The sequence below is a fragment of the Schistocerca piceifrons genome, chromosome 1 (genome assembly GCF_021461385.2).
Source record: "Schistocerca piceifrons isolate TAMUIC-IGC-003096 chromosome 1, iqSchPice1.1, whole genome shotgun sequence".
NCBI lineage: Eukaryota > Metazoa > Arthropoda > Insecta > Orthoptera > Acrididae > Schistocerca > Schistocerca piceifrons.
The window spans coordinates 1,233,645,755-1,233,672,339 of record NC_060138.1 but is presented as its reverse complement, the minus strand read 5'-3'; the positions used below and the strand labels follow the sequence as shown (position 1 = coordinate 1,233,672,339).

Here is a 26,585-nt window from a genome sequence, read left to right as displayed (position 1 = left end):
CTAGACTGCAGTGTATGACAGGCCCACTCAGATACCACGCAACACGTGCGCTTAAATATCAAGTGCAAAGTAATTTTAATCACAAAATGTGTGTGAAATCTTATGGGACTTAACTGCTAAGGTCAGCAGTCCCTAAGCTTACACACTACTTAACCTAAATTATCCTATGGACAAACACACACACCCATGCCCGAGGTAGGATTCGAACCGCCGCCGGGACCAGCCGCACAGTCCATGACTGCAGCGCCCGAGACCGCTCGGCTAATCCTGGGCGGCTTTTAATCACACTGCAGTTACAATAAACAGCTACGACACGTTGGGCAAACCTCCCTTTCCGTGCTAAGTCATTCACGCGGCTGTAAGTACACCGAGGAAATCGGATGTAAAACCTCAGCCTCATAGGTATTTATTTCCATAATCTGAAGAGCGCTTACAAACTTCCGCTTCTGTAATTATTGTCCACTTTTGTTATTGATAGTATATTCCAAGACAAAAAACGACGCACCACGAAAGAATTATCCGAATGGGATGGAAATCGGTAGATGTGATGTACATGTACAGACCAACAAATGACTATAATTTAAGAAAAATTGGATGATTTATTCAAGAGAGAGAGCTTCATAAATCGAGCATGTCAATACCGTGTTGCTCCACATATAGCCATTATGCAAGCAATTATTCGGCCTGGCGTTGGTTGATAGAGTTGTTGTATGTCATCCTGAGGGATATCGTGGCAAAGAGTCCAATTGGAGCATTAGATTGTCAAAAGTTCGAGCTGGTTGGAGGGCCTTGCGCATAATGCTCCAGATGTACTCAATTGTGGATAGGTCTGGCGACCATGCTGGCCAAGACAGCATTTGGTAAGTACGAAGACAAGCAGTAGAAACACTCGCCGTATGGAGGTTTTATCTTGTTGAAATACAACACCAGTATGGCCTGCCATGAAGGGCAATAAATGGGGTCTAGAAAATTGTCGACGACCACTGTGCTGTAATGGTAGCGCGGGTGACAACCGAAGAGGCCCTGCGACGAAAAGAAATGACACTCCAGGGCATCACTCCTGGCTGTTGGGCCATATTGCGGGCAACAGTCAGGCTGATATCCCACAATTGTCCGGGCCATCTCCAGACACGTCTTCTTTGGTCATCGGAGCTCAGTTCGAAGCGAGACTCATCACTGAAGACAGTTCTACTCCAGTCAACCGGATTTCAGGTCGAGGACGTTTTTGAAGACGCCACAGACAGTGGTGGGATGACAACCTGGCTGTCGCCCACCCTGCACCTCGACACCAGGAGTGTTGGTATGCCGCGCGGGACTAGCCGAGCGGTCTCGGGCGCTGCAGTCATGGACTGTGCGGCTGATCCCGGCGGAGGTTCGAGTCCTCCCTCGGGCATGGGTGTGTGTGTTTGTCTTTAGGATGATTTAGGTTAAGTAGTGTGTAAGCTTAGGGACTGATGACCTTAGCAGTTAAGTCCCATATGATTTCACACGTTTTTTTTGTTTTTTTTTTAGTGTTGGTATGGGGCAGCATTCCTTTTGATAGCAAGATCCCTTCGGTTGTCATCTGCGACATCCTTACAGGCCAGCGGTTAGTCGACGATATTGTACGTCCCGTTTTGTTGCCCACCCGCACACGTTGAGAGTTTTTACTTCTTTCGTGTTTTTCAAACCCTACCTTGGCCAGCGAAGTCATCAGATCTCTCCCCAATAGAAATCGTTCGGAGCATTATGGGCAGGGCCTTCCAACCATATACCGATTTTGACGACCTACGTGCCAGCTGGATAGAATTTAGCACGATATCCCTCAGGAGGACATCGAAACACTATCAGTCATTACCAAACCGAATAACTGCTTGCAAAGGCCCCGAGGTGGACCGTTCCATTATTGACTTGGGCAATTTGTGAATCTCTTTCTCCTTAATAAATCATCCATTTTTTCTGAACCATTTGTTCGTCTGTACATGTACATCACATCTATCGATTCCGCCCCATTGGAAAAAAAGTCCTTCGTGAGTGTCGCCTTTTTTGCCTTAGAATGTATCATCCTGCAGTGGGCACGCGGAAAGTTGGTCGACGGGCCTAATGTACGGGGTGTTCAAAAAGTCTCTCCGCAGTGCCGTATGATTGTTAGCCGCGCGTGCCGTATGCCGCAGTGAATGTACCGAAATGAAACTCAGAGAAATACAAGTTATTAATTTATTGACTATTCATTTTTACTTACAAGTTCTCACATTAAATGTTGAAAGTGTCCCCCCTGTTGTTGAATACACAATTCAATTCGTCGAATCACGTTTCCAGACACAAGCTGTAACATTTCTTCTGTAACAGAAGAAGTGAAAGTGGATATTGCAGTTTTCGATTCATCGATGTTTTTGGAAGGTTTTTATATAGACAGTTGCTTTCGCTGCACCCCAGAAGAAACAGTCAGGTGGTGTTAGGTCAGGCGACCGTGAAGGCCAAAGTCTCTGTAATATTATGCGATCACCAAAAACATTAGCAAGCAGTGACATTGAAACGTGAGCTGTATGCGCAGTTGCACCATCTTGTTGAAAATAACCGGCTAACAATCATACAGCACTGCAGAGAGACTTTTTGAACACGCCGTACTAATCGCCACATGTCGACACCCTTCGGAACGCATTGTGTTGACTGTGGTCTGTTTCCAGTTCTGCCAACCTTAGCGATCTAACAGCTGTGACACTCACTAGTTACGTGGTGAGATGTTGTTGAGTTTGCTATGTGTGCGAATGACTTTGATTAATAATACACTACTGGCCATTAAAATTGCTTCACCAAGAAGAAATGCAGGTGATAAACAGGTATTCATTGGACAAATATATTATACTAGAGCTGACATGTGATTGCATTTTCACGCAATTTGGGTGCATGGATCCTGAGAAATCAGTACCCAGAACAACCACCTCTGGCCATAATAACGGCCTTGATAAGTCTGGGCATAGAGTCAAACAGAGCTTGGATGGCGTGTAGAGGTACAGCTGCCCATGCAGCTTCCACACTATACCACAGTTTATCAAGAGTAGTGACTGATATATTGTAACGAGCCAGTTGCTCGGCCACCATTGACCAGACGTTTTCAATTGATGAGAGATCTGGGGAATGTGCTGGCCAGGGCAGCAGTCGCACATTTTCTGTATCCAGAAAGGCCCGTACAGGACCTGCAACATGCGGTCGTGGATTATCCTGCTGAAATGTAGGGTTTCTCAGGGATCGAACGAAGGGAAGAGCCACGGGTCGTAACACATCTGAAATGTAGCGTCCACTGTTTAAACTGCCGTCAATGCGAACAAGAGGTGACCGAGACGTGTAACCAATGGCACCCCACACCATCACGCCAGTATGGCGATGACGAATATACGCTTCCAATGTGCGTTCACCGCGATGTCGCCAAACACGGGTGCGACCATCATAATGCTGTAAACAGAATCTGTATTCATCCGTAAAAATGACGTTTTGCCTTTCGTGCACCCAGGTTCGTCGTTGAGCGCACCATCGCAGGCGCTCCTCTCAGTGATGCAGCGTCATGGGCAACCGCAGCCATGGTCTCCGAGCTGATAATGCATGCTGCTGCAAACGTCGTGGAACTGTTCGTACTGATGGTGGTTGTCTTGCAAACGTCCCCATCTCTTGACTCAGGGATCGAGACGTGGCTGCACAATCCGTTACAGTCATACGGATAAGATGCCTGTCATCTCGACTGCTAGTGATACGTGGCCGTTGGGATCCGGCACGGCGTTCCATATTACTCTCCTGAACCCACCGATTCCATATTCTGCTAACAGTCATTGGATCTCGACCAATGCGAGCAGCAATGTCGCGATACGATAAACCGCAATCGCGATAGGCTACAATCTGACATTTATCAAAGTCGGAAATGTGATGGTACGCATTTCTCCTCCTTACACGAGGCATCACAACAACGTTTCACCGGGCAACGCCGGTCAACTGCTGTTTGTGTATGAGAAATCGGTTACAAACTTTCATCATGTCAGCACGTTGTAGGTGTCGCCACCGGCACCAACCTTGTGTGAATGCTCTAAAAAGCTAATCATTTGCATATCACAGCATCTTCTTCCTGTCGGTTAAATTTCGCGTCTGTAGCACGTCATGTTCGTGGTGTAGCAATTTTAATGGCCAGTAGTGTAGTATATGAAGTTACATGTTATTGCACTACTGAATCTGAGACACCATCACAATAGTTTGATAAACTGTTAAAATCCCAGTTTTCTTCTATTGACTGCGTTGTTTTACAATAGCTGTAATTAACTTTGTGTTCCTCGCTATAAATAAGTATCGCATTTGAAATGACCGTCTCCGTAATGCGCATTCGTGATTGCATGTTGAAGGCGTCAAAATTTACGCCATAGCAGCTGATCCGTACGAGCCGCGTACCCGAGTGTGTTGTCCTACCCATCTGTACCTGAGTTAAGCGGTCGAATTCACAAACGGCATTTAAAATTAAACATACCTTTAAATTTTAGTGTCTCTGTAAGTATTTTTGTTTGTTACTGGACAGGAAAATTACCCTCTTAAGAAGCTCTTAACGTTAGTGGTCGTTTCTAAGTTCGCCTGTTGGTTGCTAGGTGCATATCATTACATACGTAAAATGCGGCTGAAAACCGCAGGTCTTTTGAATACTTGGTTCGGGCCACAGTCGGACGACCACCGCGCTACAAGCGATCAACTCGAATGTAACAATAAATACAACTAAGGACAGGGGTCACAGTAAGTCTGTGTGTTTTTTTGTAATGCATGTCAAATGTAAACATTGCTCTTTGTTTTTCTCAGGTTATTGAAAAAGAAGGAGGTGACTTCTTCAGCCTGCTAGTGTTTAACAAGGTCACTTCACAACACAGCGGTGTGTACACCTGTCTAGCTTCCAACACGGCTGCTACAGTCAACCAGTCAGCACATCTCCAGGTTAACGGTAAGACGTTCCTCATGCCTTCCAGGCAGACTATTGTTAGCTGTTAATGTCAGTAAATGCAGACGTAATTTTTTTTTAAAAAAAAAAAAAAAGCAACTAATTATAAAAATTTGTATATTAGGCCTCAGTTCTCCTGAATCCATGGATAAAAATATGTGTCTTCGTTAACAGTTTATTTGGCTGTTTTCAACTGCACTGCGAAATATGATCACAACACAAAATTTGCACCATTAGCGTAAAATATTTCACTTTAAAAAATTACATAAAAACCAAGGAGAAATGTTGTTCTTTCTGTTTCAATTCATCCTCTAAATTACTACAGCTAGAAAAATAACAACTTTTAGTGACGCTTCTGTCTTCTCTTTTAGTTGCACCACAGTGGTCAAAAGAACCTCAGGATACATCAACGCTGGAGGGCAATTCCCTGTCCGTTCACTGCCAGGCACACGGATTTCCTCAGCCAACTATCTCCTGGTTCCGTGGCATAGGTGAGCAAATATTATAACACGGCTGTGACGACTCAAAAGAAGGTCGCTCACATAAGTAAGAAACTAAGTCACAAAGAAGACGATATCACTTTTCAATACAACGTCTGCAAATTACCTGTGAGATTTTGAATAATAGCAGGATTTTCATAATATCTGTGGTACATACTAATGGGATAAGCAGTTTGTTATGTTAGTAAAGTCTTGTCCTGTCAGAATAGGCCTAAGATTTGGCAAACGAACACTTTTCTTGGAAACCGAACGAGAAACGTACTGATGTGAAAAACGTTGTCAAATAAAAAGTCTAATTTGTTCGGAATGAAAAGTAATTTTTTTTAAACTACAAAAATTGCTATGGAGAACCTGCATTGACATAGAAATATTTTTACAGCAACGAAACCCATAAACGCATTTGGCAGCATAACTCATGGCGTCAGAGTTCTACACATATTTCTGAAATTTCCAGCAGGTCGTCTAGACTCGTTGTAACAGTAAGGTTGCCTCAAAATGGGTTGCCCATAAAGTAATGCACCGCATTTTTTTTTTTCCTCAGCCGAAAAGAATGCTACGAATGCGAATCGTTACGTATGTACAGGGCTATTACGAATGATTGAAGCGATTTCATAAATTCACTGTAGCTCCATTCATTGACATATGGTCACGACACACTACAGATACCTAGAAAAACTCATAAAGTTTTGTTCGGCTGAAGTCGCACTTCAGGTTTCTGCCGCCAGAGCGCTCGAGAGCGCAGTGAGACAAAATGGCTACAGGAGCCGAGAAGGCGTATGTCGTGCTTGAAATGCACTCACATCAGTCAGTCATAACAGTGCAACGACACTTCAGGACGAAGTTCAACAAAGATCCACCAACTGCTAACTCCATTCGGCGATGGTATGCGCAGTTTAAAGCTTCTGGATGCCTCTGTAAGGGGAAATCAACGGGTCGGCCTGCAGTGAGCGAAGAAACGGTTGAACGCGTGCGGGCAAGTTTCACGCGTAGCCCGCGGAAGTCGACGAATAAAGCAAGCAGGGAGCTAAACGTACCACAGCCGACGGTTTGGAAAATCTTACGGAAAAGGCTAAAGCAGAAGCCTTACCGTTTACAATTACTACAAGCCCTGACACCCGATGACAAAGTCAAACGTTTTGAATTTTCGGCGCGGTTGCAACAGCTCATGGAAGAGGATGCGTTCAGTGCGAAACTTGTTTTCAGTGATGAAGCAACATTTTTTCTTAATGGTGAAGTGAACAGACACAATGTGCGGATCTGGGCGGTAGAGAATCCTCACGCATTCGTGCAGCAAATTCGCAATTCACCAAAAGTTAACGTGTTTTGTGCAACCTCACGGTTTAAAGTGTACGGCCCCTTTTTCTTCTGCGAAAAAAACGTTACAGGACACGTGTATCTGGACATGCTGGAAAATCGACTCATGCCACAACTGGAGACCGACAGCGCCGACTTCATCTTTCAACAGGATGGTGCTCCACCGCACTTCCATCATGCTGTACGGCATTTCTTAAACAGGAGATTGGAAAACCGATGGATCGGTCGGGGTGGAGATCATGACCAGCAGTTCATGTCATGGCCTCCACGCTCTCCCGACTTAACCCCATGCGATTTCTCTCTGTGAGGTTATGTGAAAGATTCAGTGTTTAAACCTCCTCTACCAAGAAACGTGCAAGAACTGCGAGCTCGCATCAACGATGCTTTCGAACTCATTGATGGGGACATGCTGCGCCGAGTGTGGGAGGAACTTGATTATTGGCTTGATGTCTGCCGAATCACTAAAGGGGCACATATCGAACATTTGTGACTGCCTAAAAAAACTTTTTGACTTTTTGTACGTGTGTGCAAAGCATTGTGAAAATATCTCAAATAATAAAGTTATTGTAGAGCTGTGAAATCGCTTCAATCATTTGTAATGACCCTGTAGTATTTGTTGTCTCCTGAGTGAGCGCGCCATGTTCCCGTCGCTTCCGACTCATAGCGTGGCAGCAGGACAGTTTCACAGTGGCGTCTGTGGGTGATGTATATTACAAACAACGTGCCGTCATTGAATTTCTCACTGCAGAGAAATAAACTGTGGGGAATATTCACAAACGCTTGTGCAAAGTCTATGGAGAATCTGCTGTCGAAAGAAGTACAGTAAGTCGCTGGGCACGGATGGTGCTGTCATTAGAAGGCGGTTCGGCGGAGCTCCACGATTTGCAACGCTCGGGTAGTCCATCCACAGCTGTCACACCTGACATGCTGCAGTGAGCTGACGTGGTCATTCGCGAGGACAGACGCATTACGACTCAGCAATGGTGTTACGTCTGTGAATCAGCAAAGGAAGTTCATACAGTGAAACAATGGCTCCACCACCAGAACAAGGATTGGTACCGACAAGGCATACACGCCCTTGTTTCACGCTGATGGAAGGCCGTAGAACAGGATGGAGATTACGTGGAAAAATAGGGTGTGCAGATAAAACTCCATTCTTTCGTGCTTATAATTCTCATTATGTTAAATAAATAATTGTTGAAGAAAAAAAATCGGTGCATTACCTTCTGGACAAGCCTTGTATTTCAACTGTTATCAACATATTATTTAGCCCACATCAAATTAACTGAGAAACATACTTGTTAATTTTCCTTTAAAAAAATGCACAAATGCAAGTATTCGAGACCTCCGTTTCCATTTTCTTTTAGATGGAAAAGCGACCGATTTCCAACCACTGGTCCACACTCCACCACACGTTAAACTGTGGGAAAATGGAACGTTGTCAATACAAGCGGCATCCTCGGATGATGAGGGATTCTACCTATGTCGTGCTGACAACGGGATTGGTGATGGCATCAGCAAGAATGTACAGGTTTCAATCAATGGTAAGAGAATTTTGCTAAGGGATATTTTCTTGCACAAATATGTTTGATTTTCACGTTTATCTTTGTACTGCACACTTACGAATTTGACTGTGAAAAGCTGGAGACACAAATCATGTTCCCAAAAAAGAGCTGGGTATTACTTTGAAACAGATCATGTGAATGATATACCTATTGCAGTTTTATCAGCGAAGGACGCCGGAAGCTGCAGTATTCAATAGGCAATGAACACGCTATTTAAAGTCGATAATGTTAAGGAAAAAAGAAAAAAAATGTGAACATCTACGTCGTGTATAGTAGTGTCGAAATTAAATCAATTGTAGTTATGAATCATTGGGTTCAGTTGCAACGAACATTTATGAAATAGGAGAAATTGACCTAAAATGACAAGTGCGCTAAAATGGCATCATCGTTCGACAGCATGGTTAATCAGAAGAAGTTTGTATGCTATTTCCTTGATGCTTTTGAACAGGGTGGCCTACTTATAAATGTTAAAACATCGTACCAGTCTCTCAAAATTATAGATTTTGAGTCATGATTACCGTACATCATACAAAAAGTTAAAGCAAGCGCACAAATTAACTACTACCAGTAGTAACAGTAATAATAATAGGAAATTTTATACTTTAGATCGCTAAATAATTGGGTAGTAGTAGTAATAGTAGCGGGCGTCATAATAAATCAAGGGGGGGGGGGGGCACACTGCATGCGCAGAACAGATTTTTCACCGTTCTGCGCATTACGTCAGCGTCGAGAAACATCTCAGTTCGCGCGCGCTCGTACATGAAGCGACAAAGTTTTGTGTTGTTTATTTTCTTGTTGTATCGAGTTTATTCTTTCTGTTAGACGTTAACAATGCGAACTGTGCTGTGGCTGTGTGTGGAAACTACAATCAGAAGCCTATCATAAGTTCCCCGAAGACCCTGAAACATCTGCTCGGTGGGTACAGCTCTGTAGAAGAAATGATTGTATTAACTTTAATTTTAAAGAAACCCATTTTTACGTGATCTCCAAGCCGAATTATTGAAACTTCAGCCAAAGAAGACCTTAAAGCCGACTGCAGTTCCTACATTGCATCTTACTAAAGCCATTTCTTCTGCTGCTGGTTCATCCTCTGTCCACCAAAGACGTGCAAAAGAAGACTCTGAAACACGTACACGTGCACTTACACGCTAGCTTCTTTGTCACCGAAGAAAAAGAAAGCAGATCAAAGCACAGAAACAGACTTACTGAGAGAGAGAAAAAACAGCGTTTAATAGCTGAAAGCAATGCATTGAAGACGATAAACAAATTACTGTCTGATGCATTAAACAGACAGAGGAAGTGAAGCCAAGTCCTCCAGTGTCGACAAAGTGTTAGAGTGATAACTGAAGTACAGCAAGTTTTATAAAAATGATTTACGGACACATAAACTAAATTTCTCATGAAGTCCAAGACGAGTACACGTTGAAGTCAGGAAGACGTAAGCAAAGCCTTGCTTCTGCGCTCTCTGTCCAGGAAAACTTAACATTTATTTGAGAAACGTAAGGGTATACCATTACAGGGATTTTCTACGTTAAAAAGATGGATATCTAATATTTTTCGCTGTTTTCCTGACGTTTTGACGGATGTGATGCACTTCATGACTAAGAAAGCAACAAGATTAAGCGAAGCCGAGACGCTGCGCATGCTGAGTTTTGATGAAATGAATGTGCACAGTCCCATATGCTACGACTAAGAAACCTACATCCTGTACGGGACACATAGTCAGGTACAGGTTGTTACAGTTTATGTGGAACCTGGAAGCAACCTATGTATTACATCTTCATAGATACTCCGCAAGCCACCGTGAGGTGCGTGGCCGAGGGTACCCTGAAGCACTACTTGTCATTTACCCTCCTGTTCCATTCGCAGACAGAGCGAGGGAAAAACGACCGTCTGTATGCCTCTGTATGAGCCCTAATTTCTCGTATCTTATCTTCGTGGTCTTTACGCGCGATGTATGTCGGTGGGAGCTGAATCGTTCGGCAGTCAGCCGCAAATGCCGGTTCTCTGAACTTTCTCAGTAGTGTTTCCCACTTGGGTTCACGAAGCATTTCCGCAACACTTAAGTTTTGTTCTAACCTAACGGCAACAAATCTAGCAGCCCTCTTCTGAATTGCTTCGATGTCTTCCTTCAATCCGACCTGGTACGGATCCCAATTAATCGAGCAATACTCAAGAATAGATTGCACCATCGTCCTATATGCGGTTTCCTTTACAGATGAACCACTGCTTCCTAAAATTCTCCTAATAAACCGAAATCGACCATTTGCCTTCTCTACCTCAGTTTTAATATCCTCCTTCCACCTCATATCGCTTTTCAACGTTATGCTCAAATATTTAAACGACTTGACTGTGTCAAGCTGAACACTATTAATACTGTATCCGAACATTACAGATTTGTTCTTCCTGCTAATCCGCATTTACTTACATTTATCCACATTTAGAGCTAGCTGTCACTCATCACACCAACTGGAAATTTTGTCTAAGTCGTCTGGTATCTTCCTACAAACAGTCAACTTCGATACCTCACCGTACACCACGGCATCATCGGCAAACAACCGCAGACTGCTGCCCACCTTGCCCGCCAAATCATTTATATATGAAAAGAACAATTTTGATACTATGATGAATCTGGATTTGCTGGTCAGTACCATCAGAGAGACGCAAAAAGTGGGATTTGTTGTAGTTGGTATTGTTATCTGATTTGGGAAGTAAAAATGGGTAAGTGTAGAAGGAATTCCACATCGACTACACAAACACGTACTTCATCAACCCTAACGATGAAACGAAACGTGTCTGGGTATTTGCTGATGTACCACATATGTTGAAAGTTTTGAGAAACCATTTTTTGGATGATAATTTTTGATTAAGCTATGGAAAAACAATAACATAACGCATAATCGAGCAGCTGCTGGTGAAACATAATGGTGAGTTAAAACTCTGCCCTAAACTTACTACTCATCATGTGACAGTTTCCGGAAGGGATCGACAGCGCGTTCATCTTGCCTGCCAGCTCTTTCTTTCGTAATGCCTGGATAAGAAGATATTATAGAATTTTTTTAAGTTGGTAAACGATACGTTTAACGTCATCAGTTGGAGGATTCCTCTTCGCAAGCGACCAGTTTCAATTTTATTTTATTTATTTACTAGTCAAGTTCCGTAGGACCAAATTGAGGAGCAAATCTCCAAGGTCATGGAACGTGTCAGTACATGAAATTACAACATAAACGTAATAACAGATAAAAATAAATGTTCATGAACCTTAAAAAAGTCAGTCCATAAGTTTAAGTAAACGCTATCAGAAATACAAAAAAAATCAGCTTAATTTTTCAAGGAACTACTCGACAGAATAGAAGGAGTGACCCATGAGGAAACTCTTCAGTTTCGATTTGAAAGCGCGTGGATTATTGCTAAGATTTTTGAATTCGAGTGGCAGCTTATTGAAAATGGATGCCGCAGTATAGGCTACTGCACACCTTTTTGCACTAGAGTTAAGGAAGTCCGATCCAAGTGCAGGTTTGATTTCTGCCGAGTATTAACCGAGTGAAAGTTGCTTATTCTTGGGAATCAACTAATATTGGTAACAAGAAACGACAATAAGGAATATACGTATTGAGAGGCCAATGTCAAAATACCCAGACTCGTGAAAGAGGTCGACAAGAGGTTCGTGAACTAACACAACTTATTGCCCGAACCCCCCGTTTCTGAGCCAAAAATATCCTTTTAGAATGAGAAGAGTTACCCCAAAATATAATACAATACGACAATAGCGAATGAAAATAAGCAAATTAGACTAATTTTCGTGTCGAACGATCAGTCACTTCTGATACCGTTCGAGTAGTAAAAATGGCAGTATATCACAGTAAGACTCAGTTTTTACAGTTTCTAACACACAATTCAACAAAACCTGACGTTTTAATTTCATTGAATGGGCATATGATTAGTGAAACTGAATAGTTCAAATTTCTAGGTGCTCAGATAGATAGTAAGCTGTCGTGGAAAGTCCACGTTCAGGATCTTGTTCAGAGAGAAGTATTTGAAAACCAGGACTGGTAGTCACTCCATCTGATCCTTTCAACAACTGATCAGGCAAGTTGGTGTCTGCCTATAAAAAGATATTATACACTGTATACCCTCAGCGTTGTCTTGAGCATTCAGTTCACCACAGAATCAATAATGTAGTTCAAAGTTTTAGTGACTATCAAAGGGAATTAGTACATCACTGAGTAAGCACTGTTCACTTTAAGAAGTTCTTTACACTGAAAGAAACATAGTCAGCCAGCAAATGCATTACGAATTTGTTGCTGTGAAACAAAATTGAATGTGCAACAGAACTGGAATCCTGTTTATTTCCATGTTTGACAGAATTGTGTTATCAGTGTACTGTGCCATATAATGAAACCAGGAAAACAAATTTCTGAATATAGCATATGGCTACAAACATTTTCCTTACATATGTTTTTAATAAACAACTAGCCACATACTTTCCATTAAAGACATATGCTGCAGCTGTCTCCATGTTATCCTATGTGGTTAAATTTCTTTAGAATAGAATCTTTATTTGCCTTTCAATATGTTTTCCATACAATTGGCATCATCAGTGTGTTCAATACTTTTTTTTAAAATTACAATAATTATTATTGTACATAATTGTACCTGTGCAGGGCAAGCAGATACCATGCTAAAGTAATATTGATAATACCACAATTATTCATTCACAATAGTAATAATAATAATAATAATAATAATAATAGTAATAATAATAATAATACATCATAACAGTTAAATATACAATAGTATCAAGATATAGGCCTATTTATGGTACATCTTACGTATCCATGTAAAAAGTCTTTGCTGGTACGTTACTGTCACAAACATATATGTATAATTCACATGGCAGTTTTTTGTTTCATGTAGCTTATCTCTTTTGTGTCACTGTTTAGAAACTCATCTAGTGAGTAATATGGCGAACATTTGAGCCACACTTCTATTGTCTGCTTAAAGTTACTCATCGGTAGTTCGCTCACAGCTTTTGGGAGTTTGTTATAAAATTTTAAGCTAAGGTGTTTATGGCTCTTTTGTGTAAATGTCAGCCTTGTGTTTGGTAGGTCTATGTTACTATTATTTCGAGTATTATGAACATGCACTTCAGATCTTAAGTTATAGTTCCTTACATTCTCTTTAGCTTATATCAAACAATTATAAATGTATATACTAGGTAGTGTCATTATCTTTAGTTCTTGAAAATGGTTTTTGCAACTTTGTCTTGGCGCTAGTCCTAAAATGCACGTGACTGCTTTCTTCTGCCACTTGAAGATGGTATTTGAACCCACTGAGTTACCCCAAAGATGTACCCCGTATTGCAGTTGTGAATGGAAAAAAGCAAAGTATGTGGAGATTAGCAGATTTTTACTGATAACGTGTCTCAGGTTGTGAAATAGAAAGAGGGTTCGAGCAAGTTTGCCACATAGATAATTTGTGTGTCTGTCCCATGTAAGTTTTTGATCTATATGTAAACCTAGTAACTTGACCTTTTTTGTATTCTGTTCAATTGGTTTCAGGGTTTAGCTGTAAACTTGTCTGAAATCCTGTATTGGAGATATTTTATGTACCTTGATGGTCTGTTTTTGTATTCTTCATCTCTTTCAGTTTGTCCATATAATCTTACATCACCTGATCTGCAGAATTTCTCATAGTCTCCAGTGTGTTAATTTTTTCTTTCAGACTGTCCACTGGAACCCTAAATCACACAGACAATGCAGAAGCTCAAAGCATATGGCCAATGTCTTGTTTTCATTGCATCCAGTTCCATTATTCCAGTGAAAACTAATATATTTGATATCAGTGAGGGTTTACCCTGATTTTGCCAAAAATAGTAACTGATGCCCAGTTAGAAATTGATGAGCAACGTGATTAAATAGTTGTAGAAATGGCACAACAAATTTTGAAAAATAATTTAAGAAATAAGAAGGTAGGTACTCTGTAGAGAATGATCTGGTGAAGACAGTGTCAGCACCGAAGCATACTGGTGTGGGATTTGGGTCTGCTTTGGGACAGAGTATTGAACTCACTTCAATTCTTTTATCATTAGGGTTAATTTGATGTTGGAAAGGCTGCTTCTATCAGATATGGGGTCTTACATTTGTTTGATTCCTGTAGCTTTACCAGAAGGTGGGTTTACACTGCGTGAGACCTTCACCTCAGCAGGAAAGGGAAGGGAAAACTGGGCCAACAGCAGATAACTTAAAGGAGGGCGGTGAGGGGGTGGGAGGGGGTGGGGGGGGGGGGAGGCACTCTCAAAATGTTAAAATATGAGTGGCTATGGGTGTCAGAGGGCTACATTTCTTAGGGCAGGCAGGGGAGAAAGAAAACAAAATATAGAGGGGTCTGAGTTGAAAGACACTTTAAATTTGAAACAATAGTTAAATAGCAGGCCCATTTTAGCATACAGCTTCTGTGTAAACAGCTCTTAAGAGAAAATATTTAGCAAAACCAGAATTTTTCCTGTAAGCTGCACCTCAGCCAGTAAAAAGTATGCAACATCAGTTATCCTCATTACACCAGAACATGCAAGGTCTCAGAAGTAAAACTAATGAACTACTCAATTATCAGAACCTGCCTCTCTGAAGATGATGTGACCACTGGTACAGATATTTTACATGTTTCATGGTTTAAGTTGCCTTCTTACTTCTGTAGCTTAATATGGAGAGAGGAAGGGCTGCCACACTTTTAGAAATTGCTTTAAACTCAAGAATATTGATATCGACGAGTTCTGATTAGAGCCAAATCTAGAAGCATTCCATGACAGACCCGTTATAGCAGTAACTATATATGGAGCACCTGCAGGAAATTATAAACTGTCCATAACAATATTATGAAAAGGAAAGTTGCTACTCGCCATATAGCAGAGACGCTGAGTCACAGATAGGCACAACAAAAAGAAGTCTCTCACAATTATAGCTTTCAGCCATTAAGGCCTTCATCAACACCACACACACACACACACACATATATATATATATATATATATATATATATATATATATATATATATCTAAAAAGAAAGATGATGAAACTTACCAAACAAAAGCGCTGGCAGGTCGATAGACACACAAACAAACACAAACATACACACAAAATTCTAGCTTTCGCAACCAATGGTTGCCTCGTCAGGAAAGAGGGAAGGAGAAGGAAAGACAAAAGGATATGGGTTTTAAGGGAGAGGGTAAGGAGTCATTCCAATCCCGGGAGCGGAAAGACTTACCTTAGGGGGAAAAAAGGACAGGTATACACTCGCACACACACACATATCCATCCACACATACACAGACACAAGCAGACATGTCTGCTTGTGTCTGTGTATGTGTGGATGGATATGTGTGTGTGTGCGAGTGTATACCTGTCCTTTTTTCCCCCTAAGGTAAGTCTTTCCGCTCCCGGGATTGGAATGACTCCTTACCCTCTCCCTTAAAACCCATATCCTTTTGTCTTTCCTTCTCCTTCCCTCTTTCCTGACGAGGCAACCATTGGTTGCGAAAGCTAGAATTTTGTGTGTATGTTTGTGTTTGTTTGTGTGTCTATCGACCTGCCAGCGCTTTTGTTTGGTAAGTTTCATCATCTTTCTTTTTAGATATATTTTTCCCACGTGGAATGTTTCCCTCTATTATATATATATATATATATATATATATATATATATATATATAAACAAAGATGATGTGACTTACCAAACAAAAGCGCTGGCAGGTCGATAGACACACACACACACACACACACACACATATATATATATATATATATATATATATATATATATATATATATATAAAAAGAAAGATGACGAAACTTACCAAACAAAAGCGCTGGCAGGTCGATAGACACACAAACAAACACAAACATACACACAAAATTCTAGCTTTCGCAACCAATGGTTGCCTCGTCAGGAAAGAGGGAAGGAGAAGGAAAGACAAAAGGATATGGGTTTTAAGGGAGAGGGTAAGGAGTCATTCCAATCCCGGGAGCGGAAAGACTTACCTTAGGGGGAAAAAAGGACAGGTGTACACTCGCACACACACACATATCCATCCACACATACACAGACACAAGAAGACATTTGTAAAGGCAAAGAGTTTGGGCAGAGATGTCAGTCGGGGCGGATGTACAGAGGCAAAGATGAAGTTGAAAGACAGGTGGGGTATGAGCGGCGGCAAATTGAAATTAGAAATTAGCGGAGATTGAGGCCTGGCGGATAGCGAGAAGAAAGGATATGCTGAAGGGCAAGTTCCCATCTCCGGAGTTCTGACAGGTTGGTGTTAGTGGGAAGTATCCAGATAACCCGGACGGTGTAACACTGTGCCAAGATGTGCTGGCCGTGCACCAAGGCATGTTTAGCCACAGGGTGATCCTCATTACCAACAAACACTGTCTGCCTGTGTCCATTCATGCGAATGGACAGTTTGTTGCTGGTCATTCCCACATAGAACGCTTCACAGTGTAGGCAGGTCAGTTGGTAAATCACGTGGGTGCTTTCACACGTGGCTCTGCCTTTGATCGTGTACACCTTCCGGGTTACAGGACTGGAATAGGTGGTGGTGGGAGGGTGCATGGGACAGGTTTTACACCGGGGGCGGTTACAGGGGTAGGAGCCAGAGGGTAGGGAAGGTGGTCTGGCTCCTACCCCTGTAACCGCCCCCGGTGTAAAACCTGTCCCATGCACCCTCCCACCACCGCCTATTCCAGTCCTGTAACCCGGAAGGTGTACACGATCAAAGGCAGAGCCACGTGTGAAAGCACCCACGTGATTTACCAACTGACCTGCCTACACTGTGAAGCGTTCTATGTGGGAATGACCAGCAACAAACTGTCCATTCGCATGAATGGACACAGGCAGACAGTGTTTGTTGGTAATGAGGATCACCCTGTGGCTAAACATGCCTTGGTGCATGGCCAGCACATCTTGGCACAGTGTTACACCGTCCGGGTTATCTGGATACTTCCCACTAACACCAACCTGTCAGAACTCCGGAGATGGGAACTTGCCCTTCAGCATATCCTTTCTTCTCGCTATCCGCCAGGCCTCAATCTCCGCTAATTTCTAATTTCAATTTGCCGCCGCTCATACCCCACCTGTCTTTCAACTTCATCTTTGCCTCTGTACATCCGCCCCGACTGACATCTCTGCCCAAACTCTTTGCCTTTACAAATGTCTTCTTGTGTCTGTGTATGTGTGGATGGATATGTGTGTGTGTGCGAGTGTACACCTGTCCTTTTTTCCCCCTAAGGTAAGTCTTTCCACTCCCGGGATTGGAATGACTCCTTACCCTCTCCCTTAAAACCCATATCCTTTTGTCTTTCCTTCTCCTTCCCTCTTTCCTGACGAGGCAACCATTGGTTGCGAAAGCTAGAATTTTGTGTGTATGTTTGTGTTTGTTTGTGTGTCTATCGACCTGCCAGCGCTTTTGTTTGGTAAGTTTCATCATCTTTCTTTTTAGATATATTTTTCCCACGTGGAATGTTTCCCTCTATTATATATATATATATATATATATATATATATATATAATAGAGGGAAACATTCCACGTGGGAAAAATATATCTAAAAAGATGATGAAACTTACCAAACAAAAGCGCTGGCAGGTCGATAGACACACAAACAAACACAAACATACACACAAAATTCTAGCTTTAGCAACCAATGGTTGCCTCGTCAGGAAAGAGGGAAGGAGAAGGAAAGACAAAAGGATATGGGTTTTAAGGGAGAGGGTAAGGAGTCATTCCAATCCCGGGAGCGGAAAGACTTACCTTAGGGGGAAAAAAGGACAGGTATACACTCGCACACACACACATATCCATCCACACATACACAGACACAAGCAGACATTTGTAAAGGCAAAGAGTTTGGGCAGAGATGTCAGTCGGGGCGGGTGTACAGAGGCAAAGATGAAGTTGAAAGACAGGTGAGGTATGAGCGGCGGCAAATTGAAATTAGAAATTAGCGGAGATTGAGGCCTGGCGGATAGCGAGAAGAAAGGATATGCTGAAGGGCAAGTTCCCATCTCCGGAGTTCTGACAGGTTGGTGTTAGTGGGAAGTATCCAGATAACCCGGACGGTGTAACACTGTGCCAAGATGTGCTGGCCGTGCACCAAGGCATGTTTAGCCACAGGGTGATCCTCATTACCAACAAACACTGTCTGCCTGTGTCCATTCATGCGAATGGACAGTTTGTTGCTGGTCATTCCCACATAGAACGCTTCACAGTGTAGGCAGGTCAGTTGGTAAATCACGTGGGTGCTTTCACACGTGGCTCTGCCTTTGATCGTGTACACCTTCCGGGTTACAGGACTGGAATAGGTGGTGGTGGGAGGGTGCATGGGACAGGTTTTACACCGGGGGCGGTTACAGGGGTGCTCCAACCTCAACTACTTTGGTTCCATCAGATTCACCTGGTCCTACTCCAAATCCCATGCCACTTTCCTTGATGTTGACCTCCACCTGTCCAATGGCCAGCTTCACATGTCCGTCCACATCAAACCCACCAACAAGCAACAGTACCTCCATTACGACAGCTGCCACCCATTCCACATCAAACGGTCCCTTCCCTACAGCCTAGGTCTTCGTGGCAAACGAATCTGCTCCAGTCCGGAATCCCTGAAGCATTACACCAACCACCTGACAACAGCTTTCGCATCCCGCAACTACCCTCCCGACCTGGTACAGAAGCAAATAACCAGAGCCACTTTCTCATCCACTCAAACCCAGAACCTCCCACAGAAGAACCACAAAAGTGCCCCATTTGTGACAGGATACTTTCCGGGACTGGATCAGATTCTGAATGTGGCTCTCCAGCAGGGATATGACTTCCTCAAATCCTGCCCTGAAATGAGATCCATCCTTCATGAAATCCTCCCCACTCCACCAAGAGTGTCTTTCCACCGTCCACCTAACCTTCGTAACCTCTTAGTTCATCCCTATGAAATCCCCAAACCACCTTCCCTACCCTCTGGCTCCTACCCCTGTAACCGCCCCCGGTGTAAAACCTGTCCCATGCACCCTCCCACCACCACCTACTCCAGTCCTGTAACCCGGAAGGTGTACACGATCAAAGGCAGAGCCACGTGTGAAAGCACCCACGTGATCTACCAACTGACCTGCCTACACTGTGACGCATTCTATGTGGGAATGACCAGCAACAAACTGTCCATTCGCATGAATGGACACAGGCAGACAGTGTTTGTTGGTAATGAGGATCACCCTGTGGCTAAACATGCCTTGGTGCACGGCCAGCACATCTTGGCACAGTGTTACACCATCCGGGTTATCTGGATACTTCCCACTAACACCAACCTATCCGAACTCTGGAGATGGGAACTTGCTCTTCAATATATCCTCTCTTCCCGTTATCCACCAGGCCTCAATCTCCGCTAATTTCAAGTTGCCGCCACTCATACCTCACCTGTCATTCAACAACATCTTTGCCTCTGCACTTCTGCCTCGACTGACATCTCTGCCCAAACTCTTTGTCTTTAAATATGTCTGCTTGTGTCTGTATATGTGTGGATGGATATGTGTGTGTGTGTGTGCGAGTGTATACCCGTCCTTTTTTCCCCCTAAGGTAAGTCTTTCCGCTCCCGGGATTGGAATGACTCCTTACCCTCTCCCTTAAAACCCACATCCTTTCGTCTTTCCCTCTCCTTCCCTCTTTCCTGATGAGGTAACAGTTTGTTGCGAAGGCTTGAATTTTGTGTGTATGATTGTGTTTGTTTGTGTGTCTATCGACGTGCCAGCGCTTTCGTTTGGTAAGTCACATCATCTTTGTTTTTAGATATATATTTCCTATGTGGAATGTTTCCCTCTATTATAACCATATCATTAATTTGAACCCAACAATTACGTTTGTTATTGTCGCTGTTGCATTTCGAAATCTTTCCTGTCGTCTTATTTTCTCTTTATTTTCTCTTTCTGTTTTTACCAGTAGTCTCACTTTGTATTCACCTTCCCCTTTTTACCGTAATACAATTTGATCTCTGCCCAAACTCTTTGTCTTTAAATATGTCTGCTTGTGTCTGTATATGTGTGGATGAATATGTGTGTGTGTGCGAGTGTATACCTGTCCTTTTTTCCCCCTAAGGTAAGTGTTTCCGCTCCCGGGATTGGAATGACTCCTTACCCTCTCCCTTAAAACCCACATCCTTTCGTCTTTTCCCTCTCCTTCCCTCTTTCCTGATGATGCAACAGTTTGTTGCGAAAGCTTGAATTTTGTGTGTATGTTTGTGTTTGTTTGTGTGTCTGTCGACCTGCCAGCACTTTCATTTGGTAAGTCACATCATCTTTGTTTTTAGATATATATTTTCTACGTGGAATGTTTCCCTCTATTATATATATAGATATATGCAACTCATACACATGACTGTAGTCTCAGGCAAATGAAACCACATTACAGTGTGGCTTCAGTTGCCCGAGACTGCAGTTGTGTGTGTGAGTTGCATTTGTGTGTGTGTGTGTGTGTGTGTGTGTGTGTGTGTGTGTGTGTATTGTTGACAACGACCTTAATGGCTGAAAGCTACAATTTTAAGAGTCTTTTTGTTGTGCCTATCTGCGAGTCAGCATCTCTGCTATATGGTGAGTAGCAACTTTCATCACATAATATTGTTACATTTCATCGTGGATTTTTGATTGTTTGATTAAACTGTTCATAAATCATCTAGAAGCTCCATTGGCCAATTTGACAGAAAACAATTGTGGTTTCTGGTAATTTTGACATGTTGTTGTGGTCTTCAGTCCTGAGACTGGTTTGATGCAGCTCTCCATGCTACTCTATCCTGTGCAAGCTTCTTCATCTCCCAGTACCTACTGCAGCATACATCCTTCTGATTTTGCTTAGTGTATTCACCTCTTGGTCTCCCTCTATGATTTTTACCCTCCATGCTGCCCTCCAGTACTAAATTGGTGATCCCTTGATGCCTCAGAACACGTCCTACCAACCGATCCCTTCTTCTAATCAAGTTGTGCCACAAGCTCCTCTTCTCCCCAATTCTATTCAATACCTCCTCATTAGTTATGTGATCTACCCATCTGATCTTCAGCATTCTTCTGTAGCACCACATTTTGAAAGCTTCTATTCTCTTCTTGTCTAAACTATTTATCGTCCACGTTTCACTTCCATACATGGCTACACTACATACAAATACTTTCATAAATGACTTCCTGACATTTAAATCTATACTCGATGTTAACAAATTTTTCTTCTTCAGAAACGCTTTCCTTGCCATTGCCAGTCTACATTTTATATCTTCTCTACTTCGACCATCATCTGTTATTTTGCTCCCCAAATAGCAAAACTCCTTTAGTACTTTAAGTGCCTCATTTCCTAATCTAATTCCCTCAGCATCACCCGACTTAATTCGACTACATTCCATTATCCTCGTTTTGCTTTTGTTGATGTTCATCTTATACCCTCCTTTCAAGACACTGTCCATTCCGTTCAACTGCTCTTCCAAGTCCTTTGCTGTCAGAATTACAATGTCATCGGCGAACCTCAAAGTTTTTATTTCTTCTCCATGGATTTTAATACTTACTCCAAACTTTTCTTTTGTTTCCTTTATTGCTTGCTCAATATACAGATTGAATAACATCAGGGAGAGGCTACAACCCTGTCTCACACCCTTCCCAACCACTGCTTCCCTTTCATATCCTTCGACTCTCATAACTGCCATCTTCCCCGAGGTCGGCTTCTATCAGTTTTTCCATTCGTCTGTAAAGAATTTGCATTAGTATTTTGCAGCTGTGACTTATTAAACTGATAGTTCGGTAACTTTCACATCTGTCAACACCTGCTTTCTTTGGGATTGGAATTATTATATTCTTCTTGAAGTCTGGCGGTATTTCGCCAGTCTCATACATCCTGCTCACCAGATGGTAGAGTTTTGTCAGGACTGGTTCTCCCAAGGCTGTCAGTAGTTCTAATGGAATGTTGTCTACTCCTGGGGCCTTGTTTCGACTCAGGTCTTTCAGTGCTCTGTCAAACTCTTCACGCAGTATCGTATCTTCCATTTCATCTTCATCTACATACTCTTCCATTTCCATAATATTGTCCTCAAGTACATCGCCCTTGTATAGACCCTCTATATACTCCTTCCACCTTTCTGCTTTCCCTTCTTTGCTTAGAACTGGGTTTCCGTCAAAGCTCTTGATATTCACGCAAGTGGTTCTCCTTTCTCCAAAGGTCTCTTTGATTTTCCTGTAGGCAGTATCTATCTTACCCCTAGTGAGATAAGCCTCTACATCCTTACATTTGTCCTCTAGACATCCCTGCTTAGCCATTTTGCACTTCCAGTTGATATCATTTTTGAGACGTTTGTATTCCTTTTTGCGTGCTTCATTTATTACATTTTTATATTTTCTCCTTTCATCAATTAAATTCAATATTTCTTCTGTTACCCAAAGGTTTCTACTAGCCCTCGTCTTTTTACCTATTTGATCCTCTGCTGCCTTCACTATTTCATCCCTCAAAGCTACCCATTCTTCTTCTACTGTATTTCTTTCATCCATTCCTGTCAATTGTTCCCTTATGCTCTCCCTGAAACTCTGTACAACCTCTGGTTCTTTCAGTTTATCCAGGTGCCATCTCCTTACATTCCCACCTTTTTGCAGTTTTAATCTACAGTTCATTACCAATAGATTGTGGTCAAGAGTCCACATCTGCCCCTGGAAATGTCTTACAATTTCAAACCTGGTTCCTAACTCTCTGTCTTACCATTATATAATCTATCTGATAGCTTTTAGTATCTCCAGGGTTCTTCCATGTATACAACCTTCTTTCATGATTCTTAAACCAAGTGTTAGCTATGATTAAGTTATGCTCTGCGCAAAATTCTACCAGGCGGCTTCCTCTTTCATTTCTTAGCCCCAATCCATATTTACCTACTATGTTTCCTTCTCTTCCTTTTCCTACTCTTGAATTCCAGTCACTATTAAATTTTCATCTCTCTTCACTACCTGAATAATTTCTTTTATCTCATCATACATTTCATCAATTTCTTCGTCATCTGCAGAGCTAGTTGGTATATAAACTTGTACTACTGTAGTAGGTGTGGGCTTCGTGTCTATCTTGGCCACAATAATGCGTTCACTATGCTGTTTGTAGTAGCTTACCCGTACTCCTATTTTTTTATTCATTATTAAACCTACTCCTGCATTGCCCCTATTAGATTTTGTATTTAAAACCCTGTATTCACCTGACAAAAAGTCTTGTTCCTCCTGCCACCGAACTTCACTAATTCCCACTATATCTAACTTTAATCTATCCATTTCCCTTTTTAAATTTTCTAACCTACCTGCCCGATTAAGGGATCTGGCATTCCACGCTCCGATCCGTAGAATGCCAGTTTTCTTTCTCCTGATAACGACGTCATCTTGAGTAGTCCCCGCCCGGAGATCCGAATGGGGGACTATTTTACCTCCGGAATATTTTACCCAAGAGGATGCCATCATCATTTAATCATACAGTAAGGCTGCATGCCCTCGGGAAAAATTACGGCTGTAGTTTCCCCTTGCTTTCAGCCGTTCGCAGTACCAGAACAGCAAGGCCATTTTGGTTATTGTTACAAGGCCAGATCAGTCAATCATCCAGACTGTTGCCCCTGCAACTACTGAAAAGGCTGCTGCCCCTCTTCAGGAACCACACGTTTGTCTGGCCTCTCAACAGATACCCCTCCGTTGAGGTTACACCTACGGTACGGCTATCTGTATCGCTGAGGCACACAAGCCTCCCCACCAACGGCAAGGTCCATGGTTCATGGGGGGAATTTTACATAGATTTTCTAAAAACTCTTCCAGTAAAAATCTATTACACTCAATAACATTGTCATTCAATCTATTTCCTACAGTAAACTTTCCAGACAGGACAGCTGAGTGCTCAAAGACAGTCATTGATAATATTTTATAACCAAATCAAAGGAACAAAATCATGTCACAATACTAGTCATCAATAGCCTATCAGATCGTAACATGCAGATCCAAGGCATAAATCTATCAAAAATTTAGTAAGAAAAGTGCTCAAAAATATGAACTTGGGAGTTGCTTACACTGGGTTCGCGAAATGAATGAAAAATATAGCACATTCATTTATAGAGTCATTACGTTGTTGGAAAGCTCTTCCCTCTAAAGGTAATTCAGATTACACAGAAGTCTATAACAAAATCATGCATTACCTCAAGCAATAAAGGTATACTGTATGGCAAAAAAAGAAACTGTCTCTGCCAGGCAAGAACAGCTCCATTGTTTATGATTAGCTTATTACAAGGAATAGCGCAGAACATTAAGTAAAGTAGACCAGACATGTAAGTAAATGCACTATGAGAAGAAGATGGCAGCATCAGGCAACAAAATAAAAACAGTGTGGGATATAGAGAAAGAAGAGACTGGTAAAATTGGAAAGGGACAGGAGCAGATAGCTTTAAGGGTAGATGATACATTGGTAACAGATGAGTGTAGCATGGCAAATCTCTTTAACAAATATTTTATATCAGTTACAGATACTATGGGAGTGTCAGGTTTAGAAAATAATGCCCTAGAATACCTAAGACTAACCTTTATAAACAGCTTCAGTTACATGAATATGGCAATCACTTAACAAGAAATAATGTCCATATTAAAATCTTTTAAGTCAAGTGGTTATGATGAAATGAGTGTTCTTGTAAATTTAGAAACTCTTAAGTTATTTGTACAATAAGTCTTTTATCACTGGAACATCAGCTCAAATGTGCCGACATCAAACCACTGTTCAAGAAACGCCATCAAATTACAGCCTAAATTTCACTTTGACCAGCATTCTTGAAAATATTATGAAAGATAATGTTGTTGTTGTGGTCTTCAGTCCGAAGACTGGTTAGATGCAGTTATCCATGCTAGTCTATCTTCTTCATCTCTGAGTAACTGCTGCAAGCTATACTCTCTGCTTAATGTATTCATCTCTGGGTCTTCCTATATGATTTTTAGCCCCCCCTCCCCCCCCCCCCCCCCAACACACACACACACACACACACACACACACACACACACACACACACACACACACACACACATCCCTCCAGTATAAATTGGTGATCCCTTGATGTTTCAGAATGTGTCCTATTAACTCATCCCTTCTTCTAGTCAGGTTGTGCCACAAACTTCTTTTCTCACCAATTCTATTTAGTGCCTCCTCATTAGTTATTTGATCTACCCATCTAATCTTCAGCATTCTTCTATAGCACCACAGTCCAAAGGCTTCTATTCTCTTCTTGGTTAAACTGTTTGTTGTCCATGTTTCACTTCCACTGTAAACTGTTTGTTGTCCTTGTTTCATGTCCACACTTGTCAACACTCCATACAGATATTTCCATAAAACACTTTGTAACACTTAGATCTATATTTGACGTCAGCGAATTTCTTTACTTCTGAAACACTTTTCTTGCAGTTGTCAGCCTAAACTTTATATCCTCTCTGCCTCCACCATTATCAGTTATCTGGCTGGCCAAATAGCAAAACTTATCTACTACTTTAAGTTTCTCAAGTCCTAAGCTAATTCGGTCAGCATATTTAATTTAACTACATTCCATTACCCTTATTTTGCTTTTGTTGTTCATCTTTCAAGACACTGTCCATTCTCTTCAAATGCGTTTCCAAGTCATTTAATGCCTCTGACAGAATTACAATGTCCTTGGCAAACGTCAATGTTTTTATCTCTTCTCCCTGAACATTAATTCCTCCTCCAAAATTGTCTTTGGTTTCCTTTACTATTTGCTCAATGTACAGATTGAATAACATTGGGGAGAAGCTACAACCCCGTCTCACTCATTTCTCAATCACAACTTCCATTTCATGCCCCTCAACTCTTATAACCACAATCTGGTTTCTTTACAAGTTGTGAATAGTCTTTCGCTCCCTGTATTTTACCCTTGATACCTTCAGAATTTCAAAGAGATTATTCTGGTCAACATTGTCAAAAGCTTTCTTTAAGTCTACAAATGCTATAAAAGCAAGTTTACTTATCCTTAACCTATCTTCTACTAGAAGCTATAGAGTTAATCTTGCCTCACATGTGGCCACGTTTCTCTGGAATCCTAACTGATCTTCCCCGAGGTCAGCCTTTACCAGTTTTTCCATTCTTGTGTAAAAAATTCATGCTACTATTTTTCACCCATGACTTATTAAACTGATAGTTTGATAATATTCTCATCTGTCAGCACTTACCGTACTTTCCTTGGAATTGGAATTACTACAT

General features: G+C 41.9%; 1 protein-coding gene across 1 annotated transcript in view; it reads left to right on the top strand.

The window, feature by feature from the left end:
* Positions 1–26,585, top strand: part of LOC124780139 (Down syndrome cell adhesion molecule-like protein Dscam2) — a 513,871-nt gene that overhangs the window by 249,156 nt on the left and 238,130 nt on the right. The window contains exons 11-13 of the mRNA XM_047253759.1: positions 4,807–4,945; positions 5,314–5,433; positions 8,124–8,300. Coding sequence (XP_047109715.1) covers positions 4,807–4,945; positions 5,314–5,433; positions 8,124–8,300 — 436 coding nt within the window. The remainder of the gene's footprint in view (positions 1–4,806; positions 4,946–5,313; positions 5,434–8,123; positions 8,301–26,585) is intronic.